This window comes from Sturnus vulgaris, chromosome 15 (assembly GCF_052056855.1).
Source record: "Sturnus vulgaris isolate bStuVul1 chromosome 15, bStuVul1.hap1, whole genome shotgun sequence".
Taxonomy (NCBI): Eukaryota; Metazoa; Chordata; class Aves; order Passeriformes; family Sturnidae; genus Sturnus; species Sturnus vulgaris.
In genome coordinates, this window is record NC_142257.1 from 11,806,324 (window position 1) to 11,825,088 (window position 18,765).

Consider the following 18,765-nt stretch of genomic DNA (forward strand, 5'->3'; position numbering starts at 1 on the left):
ATAGTGACTGACGAGGATGTGGCAGGACCTTCGCACCCAGCGGAAGTGACAGAGCCAGAAATCATCACTCGCTCTCTATCCTTGGGTGAGCTGCGTGACCTGCGGAGGGAATTCACCCGCCAGACAAATGAGTCCATCTTGACCTGGCTGCTCCACATCTGGGACGCTGCAGCCAATGACACCATTCTGGAAGGAAGTGAGGCGAGGCAACTGGGATCTCTGTCCCGGGATGTGGTCATTGACCAGGGGATTGGGAGAACCCAAGAAACTCTCAGCCTCTGGCGGCAACTGCTGACAAGTGTGAAGGACAGATACCTTTGTAAAGAAGATCTTCAGGTGCACCAAGGAAAATGGAGCACAATAGAACAAGGTATCTGATGCCTGAGGGAATTGGCCGTGCTGGAGATCATTTTCTCAGAAGATGAGAGATTTCCTAAGAGCCCAGACTGTGTCCGGTGCACGTCACAGATGTGGTTGAGATTCGCGTGGCTTGGACCAGAGATTTAGTCCTGTTACCTGGCAACGCTGCAGTGGAGGGAAGGTGAGGACATGGTAGGCGTCTTGGCCAATAAACTAAGAATTTATGAGGACACTGTCACAGCCCCATTTCGTACCCATGTCTCATCCGTGGAAACAAGGCTGGTGGAGCAAGTCCGAAGCTTGATTGAAGAGGGCCATCAGAAACTAAAAAAAGAACTTAAGGAAAACAACTACCAGATCTCTCCCGAACCAACAAGAGTTTCTGCCATTAGAAGCCGGCGTTCCTCAGGCAGGGAGAGAGGACACACTCCACGAGGTAACCTCTGGTTTTTCCTTCAGGAGCATGGAGAAGACATGAGGAAGTGGGATGGAAAACCCACCTCCTCCTTAGCAGCCCGGGTACGTGAGCTGAAAAGAGGGACACCTACCACAAGAAGCTCATCTAGAGTGAATGCTGCTCCAGTCTCTCGTGTACAGAACTCCAGACAGTATCAGAATGATATGACTGATCCTCTTGAAGGAACCTCAAGAACCTATTTACAGGGAGAGAGCAACATGTATCAAGATCAGGAATAGAGGAGCCCTGCCTCTAGCCAGGTAGAGGAGAGGGATAATCGGATCTTTTGGACTGTGGATCCGATGGCCTGGCACATCCGACCCACAAAAACATAAGGCTTTGGTTGACACTGGCACCCAGTGTACTCTGATGCCATCAAAGTATGTAGGAGAAGAATCCATCTCTATTTCTGGGGTAACAGGAGGATCCCAGCAGCTGACTGTAGTGGAGGCCAAAGTGAGTTTAACTGGGACAGTTAACAGGAACAGGCAGAAACACCCCATCGTGACTGGCCCAGAGGCCCCATTCATCCTTGGCATAGACTATCTTAGAAATGGATACTTCAAAGACCCAAAAGGATATCGCTGGGCTTTCGGGATAGCTGCTGTAGAGACAGGCAACATTAGAAAACTGAACACCTTGCCTAGTCTTGCAGATGACCCCTCTGCTGTGGGACTACTGAGAGTTGAAGAGCAACAGGTACCAATCACCAGAACAACAGTCCACCGTCGGCAATACCGTACTGACAGAGACTCAGTGATTCCCATCCATGAAATGATCCGTAAACTGGAGAGCCAAGGGGTGGTCAGCAAAACCCACTCACCCTTCAACAGCCCCATCTGGCCTGTGCGTAAATCAGAAGGAGAATGGAGATTGACCATAGACTATCACGCATTGAATGAGGTGACTCCACCACTGAGTGCTGCTGTGCGACATGCTGGAACTCCAGTACGAGCTGGAGTCCAAGGCAGCAAAGTGGTACGCCACTATCGATATTACCAATGCATTTTTCTCCATTCCTCTGGCAGCAGAATGCAGGCCTCAGTTTGCTTTCACCTGGAGGGGCGTGCAGTACACCTGGAATCGTCTGCCCCAGGGGTGGAAGCACAGTCCCACCATCTGTCATGGACTGATCCAGGCTGCACTGGAGAAGGGTGAGGCCCCCAAACATCTACAGTATATCGATGACATCATTGTATGGGGCAGCACAGCAGGGGAAGTCTTCAAGAAAGGAGAGATTATCCAGATTCTGCTGAAAGCTGGTTTTGCCATTAGGCGAAGTAAAGTTAAGGGACCGGCTCAGGAAATTCAGTTTCTAGGAGTCAAGTGGCAAGATGGACGTCGTCAGATCCCAACAGAGGTAATTAATAAGATCACCGCTATGTCTCCACCTACCAACAAGAAGGAAACACAAGCTTTCCTAGGTGCCATAGGCTTTTGGAGAATGCACATTCTTGAGTACAGTCAGATTGTGAGCCCTCTCTACCTGGTTACCCGCAAGAGGAACGATTTCCACTGGGGCCCTGAGCAGCAGCAAGCCTTCGCCCAGATCAAGCAAGAGATTGCTCATGCAGTAGCCCTTGGCCCAGTCAGGACGGGACCAGATGTGAAGAACGTGCTCTACTCTGCAGCCGGGAACCATGGTCTGTCCTGGAGCCTGTGGCAGAAGGTGCCTGGTGAGACTCGGGGTCAACCACTGGGATTCTGGAGCAGAAGCTACAAAGGATCTGAAGCCAACTACACTCCCACAGAGAAGGAGATCTTGGCTGCCTAGGAAGGAGTTCAAGCTGCCTCAGAGGTGATTGGCACAGAAACACAACTCCTCCTGGCACCCTGACTACCAGTGCTGTGCTGGATGTTCAAGGGAAAGGTGCCTTCCACACATCACGCCACTGACACCACATGGAGCAAGTGGATCGCCCTCATCACTCAGCGCGCCCGTATTGGGAATTCAAATCGCCCTGGGATTCTGGAAATAATTACAAACTGGCCTGAAGGTGAGACTTTTGGATTGTCTTCTGAAGAAGAAGAGGAGCAAGTGGCACGTGCTGAGGAGGCCCCACCATATAATGAGCTACCAGAGACTGAAAGACGATATGCCCTCTTCACTGATGGTTCCTGCCGAATTGTAGGCACTAACCAGAAATGAAAAGCTGCAGTATGGAGCCCCACATGACAAGTTGCACAAGCTACCGAGGGACAAGGTGGATCGAGTCAGGTCGCAGAGCTAAAAGCCGTCCGGTTGGCTTTGGATATTGCTGAACGAGAGAAGTGGCCAAGGCTCTATCTCTACACTGACTCATGGATGGTAGCTAATGCTCTGTGGGGATGGCTGGATCGCTGGAAAAAGGCCAACTGGCAGCACAGAGGGAAACCCATATGGGCAGCTGAGATTTGGCAGGACATTGCTGTCCGAGTAGAGAAATTGACCATAAAGGTTCGACACGTGGATGCACATGTACCCAAAAGCCGGGCTAATGAAGAACATCACAACAACGAGCAGGGGGACCGAGCTGCCAAAGTGAAAGTATCACAGGTGGATCTAGACTGGCAGCACAAGGGAGAATCATTCCTAGCTCGTTGGGCCCATGATGCCTCTGGTCATCAGGGGGGAGATGCAATATACCGATGGGCCTGTGACCGAGGGGTGGACCTTACCATGGACAGCATCTCACAGGTCATCCACAACTGCGAGACCTGTGCTGCAATCAAACAGGCCAAGCGGGTAAAGCCTCTGTGGTACAGTGGACGATGGTTGAAATACAGGTATGGGGAAGCCTGGCAAATTGACTACATCACCCTTCCCCAAACCCGCCAGGGCAAACGCTACGTACTGACCATGGTGGAAGCAACTACAGGATGGTTAGAGACCTACCCTGTGCCTCATGCCACTGCCCGAAACACCATCTTGGGCCTAGAAAAACAAGTCCTTTGGAGGCATGGTACCCCTGAGAGAATTGAATCAGACAACAGAACCCATTTCAAGAACAGCCTTATCAACACGTGGGCCAAAGAACATGGCATTGAATGGATATATCATATTCCTTACCATGCGCCAGCTGCCGGGAAAGTTGAACGGTGTAATGGACTCCTTAAGACTACTTTGAAAGCACTTGCTGGTGGAACCTTCAGAAATTGGGAAATGAACTTGGCCAAAGCCACCTGGATGGTTAACACCTGAGGGTCCATCAATCGAGCCGGTGCTGCCCACTCTGAACCCCTGCACACAGTGGATGGGAACAAGGTCCCTGTGGTACACATGAAAGGTATTTTAGGAAAGACTGTTTGGATTAATCCCACCACAGACAAAGGCAAACCAATCCGTGGGATTGTTTTTGCTCAAGGACCTGGTTGCACTTGGTGGGTAATGCAGAAAGATGGGGAAACCCGTTGTGTACTGCAAGGAGACCTAATTTTTAGTGAGAACTGTATGTAAAGTTTCATTTTGTATTATATATCTGTAAGAGGGTATTGGTTTGGGTATGATGTAGAAGGTAATAGAATAAGGGGTGGATTATGTCCTGGGGTACAATGCAAAAATGTGTATTCTATCACCATCTGTTAAAATGTAGGAGGGGTGGTGATCCTTATCTCTGGGGGAGATATCCTCTGCTGATGTGCCATCTGATAAGATCGGGGGATGATCATCGTTATCTTTTCACAACCCATCCTTCCTCCAGAAGATATATTCTGTTAATGGGCCATAAGTCCTATTGTGTGACTGATAAGATTACATCATCCCATTGGGAGATGCCCCAGCCAGGGGCAGGAGCCAAGCCTTTCCTACCTAGATAAAAAACTGGGGTTTGTGAAGACAGCCCTTTCCACTGGATCCCAGAGGAAAGTCGGACCATTTCTACATCATTGCTGGATCTTCGGAGGAAAACTGCACCTTCTACAGGAGCACTGCTTCAACGGAACCACATCCATCATCCAGGAGGACTGCAGCCACCGTTTATACGGACTGCTACCAACACCCTGACTGACAGGGTGTCAGGTTGTATTTCTGACTGTGTCGGTGGTTGTTTCTTTTATATTATTGCATGTATTTTATTTTTTTTTCTTTTCTCCTATTAAATTGTATTACTGACTTGGAGTCTATCACTGGTTTTATTTTCAAACCAACACAGCAGCCCATCCAGTTACTTGTAGCCACTGAAGGACAGCAAGCTCATGGTCAAGAGCTCCTTCTCTCCATGACAAGAGTGCTCCAGCAAGGCTGCCTACAGAGTTCTGCTGCCTGCAATGAGCCTGAGACATGAAGGTTGACAAAATATTTGGGGTTTCAAGTAACAGTCTGTTCTTCATGCATCTGATGCCCATGACACCAGCAGTAGACCTGCAGGTCAACACAGACTTTGGAGTTGTGAAACCTGTACTCAGCACATCCTGTCCCAACAGTGTGGGGCTGCCCTGGGCCAGGACATCAGCAACCACTCTTAAATTAGCTTGATGGGCTGAATTTAGTTTAATTTCTTTTCTCTTTTGTTTTTGGGGTTTTTTTTAAATGCTTCATCAGGAGGTCTTCTGGAATCCCTTAATTTTGTTCATTTTTAAACCAAAGGGAATGAAGACTGCGGCATGGGATCACTGACTGCCAATAGCATCTTCCGAAGCTGAGTTTTACCTCTCTTCCAGAAGCCTTTCTTCTTTTTCTTTTTTTAACATGACCTACGTCATGTACTATGTGCTCCTTGGAGGAGGAGAAGCATTGGATACTCTTGCACTTTAAGTAACTTGTTCCTGATGATTTTTGTTTCACTGCTCATCCTATCAGTGAGAAAGGAATAGTGTTCCAGCACATACTTAGAGACAACTTAACTAGCAGCCCTTGGAATATTGATTTCTCTTGGCCAGTGATGTTTTTAATGTGTTTAAAATAGTTGTGCCTGTGTTGCATTTCCTGAACCTCTGCTTTTTGCAGTAGTTTTGTATCTCCTTGAGTATGCATATAAGTAATTTTATTTTTCTGTTTCTGTAGATTTCATTCATGATGTTGTTTAATCATATATTTTTTCCCCCTTCTCTTTCTTTTTTTAATCTGTCCATTTAAGGTTTGGCAGGAAGAATGTGCTATTTGCAACTCTGGCAATGCAGACTGGCTTCAGTTTCATACAGGTCTTCTCTACCAGCTGGGAGATGTTTTCAGTGTTGTTTGTGCTGGTTGGCATGGGACAGATATCTAACTACGTGGCAGCATTTGTTCTTGGTATGAAAGCCCTGCTGGTCACTGCATGTGTCCTTTCATCTTGTGTTTTTCTGCTCCTTTTCAGTACTGACTTAGGGTTGATTTGTTTTGCCAAGCAACACTGTTAAGAATGTGGCCTCACCATGCATGAATAACTTCTCGTTGGAAGCTTCCAACTGATAGAGGTGTAATTTGAACTATGGTTTACCATCCTAAAAGAGTCAAAACCCCAGATACTGACTATTTGAAATAAAGTCCATCTTCTAGTTGGAGAGATAATACATGTGAGACAAGATTTTTGGGGGATTGGAACTAGATGATCTTTAAGGTCCCTTCCAACCCAAACCATTCTATGATTCTATGATTTTTCAGGGATTTTTGATGTCCATTTTGGGGCCTAAATACCTGTTTAAATTAAGTTGCAAAAGAACCAAAATAGGTAGAGTAATTTTTATAAAGTCTTCTTTAAACAGCCTATAGTAAAATTTTAAATTACTTTTGCTTTATATACTTTCAATCTAACTAAGACCATATTTAGTCATGGCAATCTGAATTACCTCATGAATCTGAGATTTAAAAAAAAAATTATTGATGTTATTTACAGTGACCTCACTGTCCGAAGTACCAAATGGTGGCAAGAAATTATTTTTGAGACAAGGAAGGCCAGTTCAGGAGTGAAAGCAGTGCTTAGCTAACCTCACTGCACACAGCCTGCTGCAACTGCTGACATCTTCTTTGATTTCCATGGAAACAAGAAAGATCATATCTTTTTTTCTCTGTCTCTTGATTTGCAGGTCCCAAAACATTTCAGAGGGGGGCACTGACTCCTGTTCATGCATTTAATTCCTCTGACAGTTGCCTGGTCTTTGTGACTAACATGAATTCCATATGTCTACCCCAAGAGACTGAGGTTTTTTGGCTAAATAGTCTTTTAGAGGTGTTACAGGTTGGGAACTTAGTTTAGGCAGCTTTGAATTATTCCTTAAAGAAGGTGGTCACTCTTCATAAGCTGGAGAGGATTCTGGAGATCAAGCTACAGTTAACTGTTGAGAATGTCAGGGGATTTCAGCTCCTTTGGTAAAATGTGAGATTCTAAAAAGATAAAATTACATAAATCTGACCTACATAATGAGCTACAAAAGTGCTCTGTGGCCCAGTTCTCATTCTTTTACGCATATAATTACCTCCATTGATGCAGAATCACAAAATGAAGCAGCTCTGTGGTTCCTCTCCAGCTAGACAGCAGAGTGCTATATCCTGCAACTTTGCAGTGCAGTGCATTTCAAAGCCAATTGCTAGGGGTATTTTTATTAAGTTACTTGGTTGCTATTAAGTTTAAATGCTAATAATCCCTTTGCTGTTTTGAACAGGCGCAGAAATCCTTGGCAAATCAATCCGTGTGCTGTTCTGCACCCTGGGTGTGTGCGTCTTTTACGCATTTGGTTACATGTTGCTGCCTCTGTTTGCTTTCTTCATCCGAGACTGGCGGATGCTGCTGCTGGCACTTAGCCTGCCTGGGCTGCTCTGCATCCCACTCTGGTGGTGAGTATAATTAACTTACAAGTCTTTAGAAGGTCCTGTCTGCAGATTTTTAAGATGATGAAGCTAATGAAATTCAGGAATGGGTAGGTGAAGAATGGATGTTGTGTCCTTTACTCGCCCAGTTGTTTAGCTGTCAGTCCATGGCATTGTATGTGATCTGACTGATGCCCAAAAAACCTACTCTTCATTTTCTATAGGCTTCTGTAAAATTAAGTCTTCCACATGCAAAGAAAGCAAAAAAATGGTTGATAAAACTCATACTTCTGCACTGAAATCCACAGGCTTTTAAGTATAGGTGTGAACTAAGGGCAGAAGGAAAAATCAGTTGTTCTGGGCATTGATAGGGTGACACAGATATGACCAACTACAAAACAGTACTTGTACAGCTGTGGCACTTCCGTGTTTTCTTCTATAGTTGTTAAAATACTACTTTTGAGTGGCATGTAAAGCTGAAATAGTCCACGTGGTGGTGGTGTTCCTTCACTTTCTGTAGCATTTATGTTTGTATTTCCATCTCAGTTCTTACACAATCGAATGACTGGGGAATTCTGCTCTCTGACTTGCCTTTCTGTGACAGAATTTACAGTTACTAATCTTATATATGTTAGCCTTTAAGGATATGCTTCTTAACCTACAGCATGCTACTTGTGTGTTCACATTTCTGCATTTCTTAAATTAATCCCATACTTTGAATGTTTGGATTGCTCTTTTTTCTGTGTCACTACCAACTCCTTCAGCACTTCTGAAATCAGTGAGGGAATATTAGTCTGGTCTTGTTCCTTACACTAGTCTGCTCTTGTAAATCTGATTTCTGTTGTCACTGTACTAATTCCTGGAAGATGCGGCACATTTGGAAGATGCAGCACATTGCCTGGAGCAATGTGTTGGTCCCTTCAGCAGTGCTTTCTATGGAAATGTAGCCTTGTTATTCTGAACCTTCTCTGCAGGGTCATTCCAGAATCTCCTCGGTGGTTGATCTCCCAGGGGAGGTTTCAGGAGGCAGAAGACATAATCCGAAAAGCTGCAAAAAGTAATGGCATTCCAGCCCCAGATGTAATACTTGACCCTAGTGAGGTAAGACTTGTTTAGCAGTCCAAGTATGATTACTTGTTTGCTGTACTTTATGTAAAGCCATTCATTCCATACACATGAACGCAGTTATGCCTGCACTGCATTATGTGCTTCTCAAGTGGGTGAAAGATCATAGTTTTCTGCTGAAAAGCACAATACCCTTTCCCTTCATTGAGATTTGCAAAACTTTTGTGGTCCCATGCCCATGGGAATACCAACATACATTCTAATGCAAATATCTTTTTCATCCAGTTTACAGCTGCCCTTTTTCCATTTAAACTCTATTTTTCAGGGGAGGATAATAAATTTGAGGTACCTATTGCTTAGTGCTCTAAATATTTGCACCGAACAGATTTTCTGCTTATTCAGTCTATAATATAACTCTATATAAGTCTAACACAGAGCTAATCCTGGCCAGTGACATTGGAAATACTGTTATTCTAGTTCAATTTCTAATCCACATTACAGAAAGCAAAACTTGAGCCCCTTTCAGATGAAGTAGTGACAGGTATCTTTCCCATCTCTTTCTTCCTACATGCTCCTGTTTTCTCTGGAAATCTTCCCTTTGGGTGAAGAACCTCTATCTGATACCCAACATAAACGTTCCCTGACTTAGCCTCAGGCAGTTTCCTTGAATCCTGTCACTGGTCACGAGAGTTAAGAGTTTCAGTCTAAATTTTAAGTGACTTTAAATTAGAAAGGAGCTTCTACTTTCACAAGTAGTTTACATATGTTTTGTTAGAAGTTGGGCACCTGTTTCAGCAGATCAAAATACTGAGATGTAAGTTGGTGGTAGGACTTAGTTTCATAATAATTAGTTTAATTATTTTTGTAGGAATTTAAAGTTCCCATGTTTTGTTTGTTGTTTGCTCTTTTACAGCTACAAGATGTGAATTCCCAGAAGCAGCAGACATACACCATTTTGGATCTGATGAAAACCCGAAATATCCTAACTATCACAATTATGTCAGTGCTTCTTTGGTAAGCAAGTGTGATTCAGGAGTATGTAGCTTTAAATACTAAAGTATTCTGAATAGATACAGACAAAAGCAGCTCAAAAATCAATGACTAGCTGGCTGAAACAACAAAATTCTTCTTACATAGGTTCTTCATTTTGGTGACAGTGTAGAAACACATCTAGGCTGGTGTTCCTTTCTGAAACGGGCTTGTCCTGAACTGAGCAAGAATCCGATCAGCTGACAATGGATGTGTGGGAATGCTGCCTGATCCTGGGCCTTGGGGAATGCTCTTCTGGCTGTAACAAAGTCTTTTTAGAGAAATGAGTCATGCGCTACCCCCAATCAGAGAATTGCCCAGGGATCTGAACATGATGCCTCGCTAGAGGAGAATCTTTCCACTTCTTTTGTATTGGCTCTTGAAGGGTTAATGCTGCCTTTTAACTTCTTATCTGAGATTTCCCTATATTTTCCTGCTGTCTGCTTTGTCTACTTGTCATCATCAGCTTGGTTTTCACTAGCTGAAGCCATGCTTTATGCTCAACTTGATTAAATGGTTATTTTTTGTCCCTTTACTGGAAATCTCAGTAAAGCTGTAAACAGAGAGGGTAACTTACAACCTGCCAGAGGCTGTACAAGTGCGGTTTAATTACTGCATATACCTAGTGACCAAACCAAGAAGGTCCCTCAAGTGCTTGGGAGCCAACTAGGTCTATATGCTGTCTTTTTGAACAATGTTCCTGTGCCTTAGTGAGGCAAAGCCTCGGAGTTCAGTCCACTGACCCGCCAGCACATACAAGATGATGTGGCATCTTAGGTCAAAGGATGATTTGGCTTATATTTAAGCCGGATTCTCTGGCCCATCACCAAACAGAAGGCCACAAGCACACTGAGAAGGGAACTTGTGCAAAAAAATAGCTCAAAAAGGAGAGGAATGTTGGTTCCTTGCAGAAATGTTAATAAGGTATCTATATAATGTCTTAATGGTCAAGTCCAGTCACTGACTCTCATATTTGATTGGAAGTGAGACTGCCCTACTCCTCATCTACTTGATATGGGGCAGTAGCTCCTGGACACAGCCAGTTTTGTGCGTGTGGTTGTAGAAATCAAAGGCAAAATCTTTTTGAACAGCATTTCTGGTAGGATGAAGCAGCTGAGAGAAACACTGACGTGACAGTATGTAATCCATTCTACTGGATTCAGTAACCCTTACTGAAGGGCTTTTTACCACATCAAAAGTCAAGTTTTATGATAGGCAGGAAGAGTCAAATGGGTACAGTTGACTTGCCCAATTTTACCTCCTCTTGCTGAAAAGCATTCGGTTAGGTTGGGCAATTTTTTCCAATTCTAATTTGTATGTCAGTGGCCTAATCTCCTTTAAATTAATTTCCCAATATATAAAGATATTATATCCTGTGCTTCCTCGCAGCACATGGTTTTCCAACCCATGGTATACTGATGGGATATTCTGTATCATGAATTAAAAGTTCTCACAAAAAAGGGCTATAAAAGAGGATAATTGCAGACAGCAATTTATCACCTTTACATAGTGCTGAGTGTTTTGTTAATTTTGATTAAGTAACAGGCTGCTAAACTATTCCCTTTGCAGGGTTTGCACCAGGGATGAAGCAGTTTGGTTCTTGGCACCCTAGGATGTGTAAATACCACTGAAGTTTTCCTACAAAATATATAACTATATTAAGATTTGCCAATCTGTTACCAAGAGGGAGTTCCAGCATTACAGTTTGTATATAAAAATAACTTCAAGGAGCACAGGGTGTAAAAAACACTGCAGAACTACTTCTGAGAAGAATGGCTTAGGGCAAGGCACCACAGCAGCAGGGGTTAACTTGCAGCTATGTCACTTCATACCTTCCCAGGTACACTAAGCAGCTTTCTTTTAAGCGACTGGACCATGAATATTCAGTGAATATTCCAATATTCAGTGAGGAGGAGGAAGAGGTAATCTTTTGTCAGTGGTGCAGTTGGTGCTGTGCAGTGATTTTTGTTCCAGGTTCTGTTATAAGGTAGATGTTGGTAGAGATGAAGTGCCAAGAGTTCTGTGCCTCATGTTTGTATCTGGACATGTCCTGATCCACTGCCCATTATTTCCTTATTTACCACGTAATACTTGTTAGTAAAGCTTAACCTTCTGTACCCAGCATCTCCCAAGACAGGGAAGAGTTTGTCTCCAAGGCCAGTTGTGTATTTCCCTGGATTACATGGAAGCCAGTTCTCATCTGGCAGGAAATTAAGATGGCAGTGTTCCAGCCACCAAGCTCTGTCCTGATGCACTGACCAGCCCAGGCACCCAGCCACAGCAATGTGATTTGGATACTGCCCAGCCAGCTTGGAGCACGGCAGAGAAAATCATGGACTGTTTGGGCCTGCCAGGATGCTATACTTCTCCTGTCTGACTTTATACAGAAAGCATGGAGCATAATGACTCTCCACCCAGAGCTCCCTGGTAAACATAATGGAAAGCTGCTGTAGGCCTCAGCAGCAGTAAAATTCAGTAGCTCAGACTTTCAGGTTAAGGCTTTAAACTATAGTAATGGCAACTACTGCATTACTTCAGTGTGAATGTTCATCACTTTCCTCCCAGGGTAATATATTTTTGTCTTTGAAATCAAGAGCAGTCTGAAAGATTAAAATCATCTGCATGGTTTAATAGTTAAACTGCTGTTTCTATAGTCAGCACTTCAGCTGCTTCAGAAGTGAACAAGTCCACCAGATGCTGAATTTGCCTTACACAGCCATTTCTTCCTTGATGAAAATGTGGAAGAAGTTCATGGCAACCTGAGAAAGAAGAGAGATTTGTTTGACCCTGCTATTGTTTCTTTTAGGATGATAATCTCAGTTGGCTATTTTGGACTTTCCCTTGACACACCTAACTTGCATGGAGATGTGTATGTGAACTGCTTCCTCTCAGCAGTGATTGAAGTCCCAGCCTACGTCATTTCCTGGCTGCTGCTTCGCAATCTCCCCCGACGGTACTCAATGGCTGCTGCATTATTCTTGGGAGGCTGTGTTCTTCTCTTCATTCAGCTGGTGCCTTCACGTATGGAACTGTTAGTTGTTCTCACATATGTATGATGGGTGACATTCAGTACCGTGCGTGGGGCAGATGTGGAGGAAAAGTGTCCTAAGGGGTCTAAATACAGATACTTGTGTCCTATCTTTGCCTCTCTTCCATGGTTTTCAGTGCTGCTATGCAAGTAACTGTCACAACATGTCATTCAGATACAGTTTGAAAGGTGGATCATTGACTTTGTGATCTGTTGGGATTAGTTGTAGTCCAGTTTTGCCTCTAAACTACATCTCTGACAGGGTATCCTGATAAAGTCCAGGTGTAAAACCAGGTCTAGACCAACCAGAATTTGGCAAGCAGAAGTTACCAAGGGGCTGCAGAGCTCACTTCCCAAACAGCTATTGATGACTTTAGAGCTTGTTTAAAGAGTTACTTTCAATGGAGTCATTGCGGAAGTATTTTTGATAGGCAGAGATGCTTGTACTGAATTGGTGTTGATAGGTAAAATAAGGTGTAGCTACTGGAAAGGAGGGCCAAGTAGCATTTACTGGATCTCAAATCATATGTATTTTTAGTCCAGGTAAATTAATAGGGTTATGGAATCATTATGGATAATGATATTGAATATAAGAGGAGGTGTTGTTGCCTAGGACTCATTTACAAATCAAAGATATACAAAAGCGATAATGTGCAAGAACTGCCTTGTTTATTTTATACAGGTAATATGTGTGCTGCATTCTCAGGTTTGGCGGGTTTTTTTTCCTGTTCTTTGAGTCAGTTGGAAACTGATACCATCTGTTTTGATTTTCAAATCTTAACTGACTCAGTTTAAGTCAACCTAACTTCCTATAATTAAATTATTATAGCTAAGAGTGTTAATGAAACTAAGAATGTAGCTAAGAATGTTAATTAAAAAACAGGTTTTTAGGAAACCTAAAATAAAATCATTTGTTTCAAATGTTTTGCTTTGTTCACTTTATTAAAACGGGGTATATGGCATTTTTTGCAATAGCAGAGGTCTGGCCCCTGAAACTTGAGAGGATCTCAGCAGTTCTGGCTCCTTATTTTTCAGGGCAGGAAACCCTATTCTCAAGAGAAGATGGAAATGTTGACTTCTAGTAATTTTAAAAAGAACGTTGTTTATGTTTGTGGATGTTTACAGGGAAAAAAGACACCAGATACTGGAGTTAATTAGGCAAGAGTTACACAAACACAAAGGAGTTAAGGGATACAATGAATTGCAAGAGCCTAAGTCCTTACTGTGCTTGGATTTCAGATATCCGTGTGCTGTCTATTCTACTGGTGATGTTGGGGAAGTTTGGAATCACATCTGCCTTCTCAATGGTTTATGTTTATACGGCTGAGCTCTACCCAACAGTAGTAAGAAACATGGGAGTTGGAGCAAGTTCCATGGCCTCCAGACTGGGCAGCATCCTCTCACCTTACTTTGTTTACCTTGGTGAGTCAACTGGTCTGCTGGAGAGATGCTCTGGAGACTCAATTCTCTTGCTTCAATAAGGACATTTCTTACAGCTATTTATTGCCACTCCCTTGAGTTCCTACTGTAGCTGAAGGGGGTCTTGGATAGATACCAAACTGCCAGTTTGAGCCAGAGTCATTTATCCCGTGAGGGACAGCTTTCCCTGGAATCTCAGGCAGGTTTTGGCTACAAGGTACAAATGCAAGCAGTGCCCGGAGTCAGGCTTTCAGCTCATTTGCGAAATCAGGCTTGCAAGTACCTTCTTAGTCAGCAGAGAAAGAGATCGAGAAATGCCGATGAGGAAATTCCATAGAATCATTATTTCTTCTACAAAGGAAGTCCTGTACAGCAAATCCACTGGGTGGGGTTCTAAGGGGACTTTTTAGGATTAAGGGGTCTTGGAAAGTGACCAATAACATAGAGGATTGAAAAGTTAACCAACTACAACAGCTTCTAGGTTAAAATGAACCAATTATTTGAGGAATCAAAAAAGAACCAATTAAATTGCTAATAGATAAAAGTGGAGGTTAGCAAAGAGGGGAGTATTTCTAGTATTAGTCATTGTAATTTATCAGCTTCTTATCTAAGGTATCATGTTCCACGGGGGCCTCTCTTGGGTTTCTGCTTCTTCCAAAGCTGGAGTCTCTGCTCCTTCCACAACTACAACCACATTTATAACAACATACGCTTTGAATGTGAAGTTGTGATGGAGGTTGGTTGGTTTTGTTTTTACTGAAAGCATGAATCTTGCACAGATAAAGCCTTTTTTTTTTTTTTTTTTTTTTTTTGGTGTGTGTGTGTGTGTGTGTGTGTGTGTGTGTGTGTGTGTGTGTGTTTTTCTAGGTGCCTATGATCGATTCTTGCCTTACATCCTGATGGGGAGCCTGACTGTGCTGTCAGGAATTCTCACACTATTTCTGCCTGAAAGCTATGGTATGCCTCTTCCTGACACTATTGATCAAATGCTGCGAGTGAAAGGGTAAGTGCCACCTGATCTTAACGCTTCTCTGCTCTGAGGAATGGACTTGCCTAGGCATGTCAGAGGGAGAAGCTGGTTCTGGCAGCAAAGGTAGTACTCTGTTGAAAATACAAAAGCTTAGCTGAAGTCTTAATCCCTCTTCCCAAGTGTAAATGTTCATGTGTACATCTCTCAGCTCCAAATTTATCATTTTACTCTGATGACTTAATAAAAGTACATCTGAGGAATGCATTTTAAAAGTGTGCTGCTTTATCAAGGTATACAGACGTTGTAGGTCCTGAAAGTCTCCTAAGTGCTGGGCAAGAGCTGAACTCTTCCAGTTTAGTTCAGCTGATCTAAAAGGCACTGAGAGCATTTGGCCTTTTGCCATGGCTCTTGATGGAAGATGACACATGAGCATAGGCATGGTGTAAGTAAGGGACGTTTTCAACTGAAGTCAACAGGATATTAAAATTAGGAGGTTGTAATGTCAAATAGGACTCAGATTTTTTTTCTAAGTTCTCTCATCTGTTTTTAAAGTTATTTTATTTTTTCTTTCTTCAACCCCCAGATTAGAGTACAGGCCTCCATCTAGTAGCACAAGAGATTCCAAGGAGGAAGAAGAAAATCCAGAGATTTTTAAAAGCACAGCTTTTTGATGGAACTCCTATGTATTTCCTGGTAGACTGAAAGTTAAATGGACTTTCCTTCTAAAATTTATTCTAGAAAGGGCTAGTGGTAACACTTTGTTTTCTGTAATTTTAACCTTATTTATTAATTTAAACACCATGTTCCTTACATTTTCTTTTTATATGAACATAAATACTCTGTAGCCTTCAAGGAGATTCTTCAGCCATGGTTGTGTTCATGCAGTAGTACAATGGAGCAGAATCTGATCAATCCTTTGTAACTTTACACCCATAGTTCAGCTGAAAGATACTTGAAAATTATTTCAAGGGCTGGCAGGGTGCCTGGATTCTTCCGTGAACCTTCTCCAGAGCTAATGCTTACATCATGAGGTAAAAATCGCCTGAAAAAATTGCTCATTGCTTTTGGTTCGTTGACTTCTGTTTCTGGACAGGAAACTAATTTATTATAGTGAAGGTTTATGAGAATGTGCCTCTCTGTGATCTTACTCAAATGACTTTGCATGTGCTGAATTTGCTACCAAATTGAGAAAGGTACAAAGAAAGATTTTGAGAATTAATTCTAACCTGATGTGTTTTAACTTGGCATAGACAGAAAGGATCATAATGGACAAAGTATCTGGTACTGTAATTTTATTCACAAAATTCACTTGATTCCAATGCTGTATTTCAACTGTACCTTCTTGGTGAAGTTGTTTACATTTGACCTTAGATGTTGACTTTTTATGGGCTGGATTTATTATAAATAATGTAAATGGTTTCACCTGTGTGTAGAGGGAGTGGTGTTAGTTTGGGATTCTCCCTTTTGAATGTGTGGTGAAAGTTTCATGTGTAAATTGTTTTAATGTTTTCTGTGCAATTTGTATGATGGAAACAATTTTCCTGTCTTTGTTCTGTGTTTTTCCCACTCATGTACACGTGCACACAATTTATTTAGTTGTAAATTTTTATGTTAATCGTGCCACTGCATTGACCTCATGGTGGAATGTACTGAGAACAAAACTCAGAATATATCTCTGACCACTTGTTCTCTATATTCAAGTGTCAGCTATATGATTGCTCTGAGGTCTGTTCATTCTAAGTTAAGTTTCACTTAACTTATGTAATCAGTGAATTGCTTTTAAATTGTTTTAAAAAACCAACAAACCCACAAGTCTTGTTGACAGTCTGCCAAGAAATTGTTCCTTGTGCTATGGAAGTCTGGCATTACCTGTGTTTCTTTAAATATACAATACATATGTACACAGTCTCATTTGTGCTATACTGGTTACAGTGTGACAAATGTGAGTGGTGAAAGGTTTCTTTCTCATGGCACTTGTGTTTTGTTCTGTCTTGTTAAATTTAGACAATAATAATAAACAGCCTAAGCCTTTGTAGCCTAAACTTTCAGGGTCCTTACTCTACTGCAGCAGCTGGTTGGGGAAGTTTTGCATTTTCCTATGGTGTTTAAATATACTGGCTGATTCCAGTCTTTCATTAATCAATATCCCAAATTCTGATCTTGGTAACAGACTCCAGCAGTGGGACTGATGTGTACCTTGAACTGCTTGTCACAAGAAGAAAGTAGAAAATGCTGTATAGAAGCTGTGGCTGGCCCATCTCTGGAAATATTCAAGGCCAGGTTGGATGGGTTTACAGCAACCTGATGTAGTGGAAGGTGTCCCTGTCCATGGCAGGGGTTGGAATGTCAGCTTTAATGTCTCTTCCAACTCAAACCAGTCTGTGGTTTCATGTAAAACACATGGTGCCTCTATCAGCCTGTCCACCGTGGTTTTTCTTAACATTTGGGGTCATTCTTCTGAACAGAGCCTGGGAGCAGTATTCTACAAATTCTTGTGCAGAAACAAGTGCTTCTGAGAAGAGAAAAAAAAAATCCCCCAAACCAGAGACTTCACCAGTGCAGTCTCAGTAGTTTCTGGAGGTGGATGCCCGTAGCTGCAGGGAGACAGTTTTTCTGTCTCACTTGCACTGTAGATCTTTGAACTCTTAGGCCAGTAAATCTTACCTCTGTCACTTGACTCTTTGCCTGCCTTTGACAAACTACAAGTGTACTGTCTCCTAGGTCAGCTTTACTTCAAGGCAAAGTAAATAATGCATGATAAGCAGCAACTGTCCAGGTAATTGATTGAATTCCTGAAGAAAATACCTTAAAAGTCTGCAGTCCTGGAGTGAGCATTCCTGGTAGCAGCTGTTGCCTCTTGAAGTGAGCAGCTGTGCGGGAGAGGTATTGCAGACCAGCTGAGGAGGATGTTCCTTGTTCCTTCAAAGCACTTCTGAGAGCTGCAGCTTTTCTTCCCTTGTCTGTGTTGGTGTTAGCTTTCTGCTAGAAGTGAGACTGCTTGAAGGATCTTAATTGTTACCATCTGGAGGCCCCTTTGCCCCTAGGGTGAACCAACTTAATTTCTTTTTGATTTATTCATGAATTGTTCTTAGCCATCAGAACTCTTCAGTGCTCCGATAGCTTTATTCAAGCCACCAGAGTCCATGCAGCTCTTGCTCTCAATTGCAGACAGGGAGGAAGGTCGGTCAGAGGGAGCTCTCTTGTTATGGGACTGCTGCTTTCCCATGAAGAAAGGCACTCCCACCATCCCAAGCACCTCCACTTCATGTCCCAAAGGGTAAATGACCTTGTGGGAGCTGCGTCTGCCATATCTACAGGGACTCATAGAATCGTTCAGGTGAGAAAAGCCCTCTAAAATCATCGAGTCTAACCATTTCCCCAGCACTGCCAAGCCCACCACTGAACCCTGTCCCCAAGTGCCACATCTACATGTCTGTTTAAACCCCTCTGGTCCCTTCGGTGGCTATCCGAAGTGCTTCTTCACCTGTCCTACTCCAAGTGAGGTGAATATCAAGATCGGGCGTCTGGGGAAGAGATAAACTCCCCATGTAAGAGGCAGCCTGGGGGAGTCCCTTTGCTCGCAGCCCAGGCGTGCCCTCGGCTCCGGGCCGGTCCCCTGGGCTCCCCCCGTCCCTGTTCCCCCAGACCCTTCCCTGAGGGTGGCTGGCAGTCCAGGCAGCCCCTTCTTCGCCAGGAAAGGGAAAGCGAAAGAGGCGCGCGGTGTCAAATGGAGC

At 43.2% G+C, this 18,765-nt stretch overlaps 1 protein-coding gene across 8 annotated transcripts in view; it reads left to right on the forward strand.

Annotated features, from left to right (window-relative positions):
• The window catches only part of LOC106862514 (organic cation/carnitine transporter 2-like), a 58,595-nt gene that overhangs the window by 12,206 nt on the left and 27,624 nt on the right, over positions 1 to 18,765 (forward strand). For 6 of the 8 annotated variants that reach the window (XM_088173769.1, XM_088173771.1, XM_088173770.1 and 3 more), the window contains exons 3-9: positions 5,872 to 6,026; positions 7,376 to 7,547; positions 8,495 to 8,621; positions 9,499 to 9,599; positions 12,421 to 12,635; positions 13,882 to 14,064; positions 14,929 to 15,064. In XM_088173769.1, coding sequence (XP_088029895.1) covers positions 5,872 to 6,026; positions 7,376 to 7,547; positions 8,495 to 8,621; positions 9,499 to 9,599; positions 12,421 to 12,635; positions 13,882 to 14,064; positions 14,929 to 15,064 — 1,089 coding nt within the window. Of the gene's footprint in view, positions 1 to 5,871; positions 6,027 to 7,375; positions 7,548 to 8,494; positions 8,622 to 9,498; positions 9,600 to 12,420; positions 12,646 to 13,881; positions 14,065 to 14,928; positions 15,065 to 15,614; positions 18,369 to 18,765 lie in introns of all 8 variants that reach the window. The other 2 variants (XM_088173777.1, XM_088173776.1) reach the window with 2 other exon arrangements.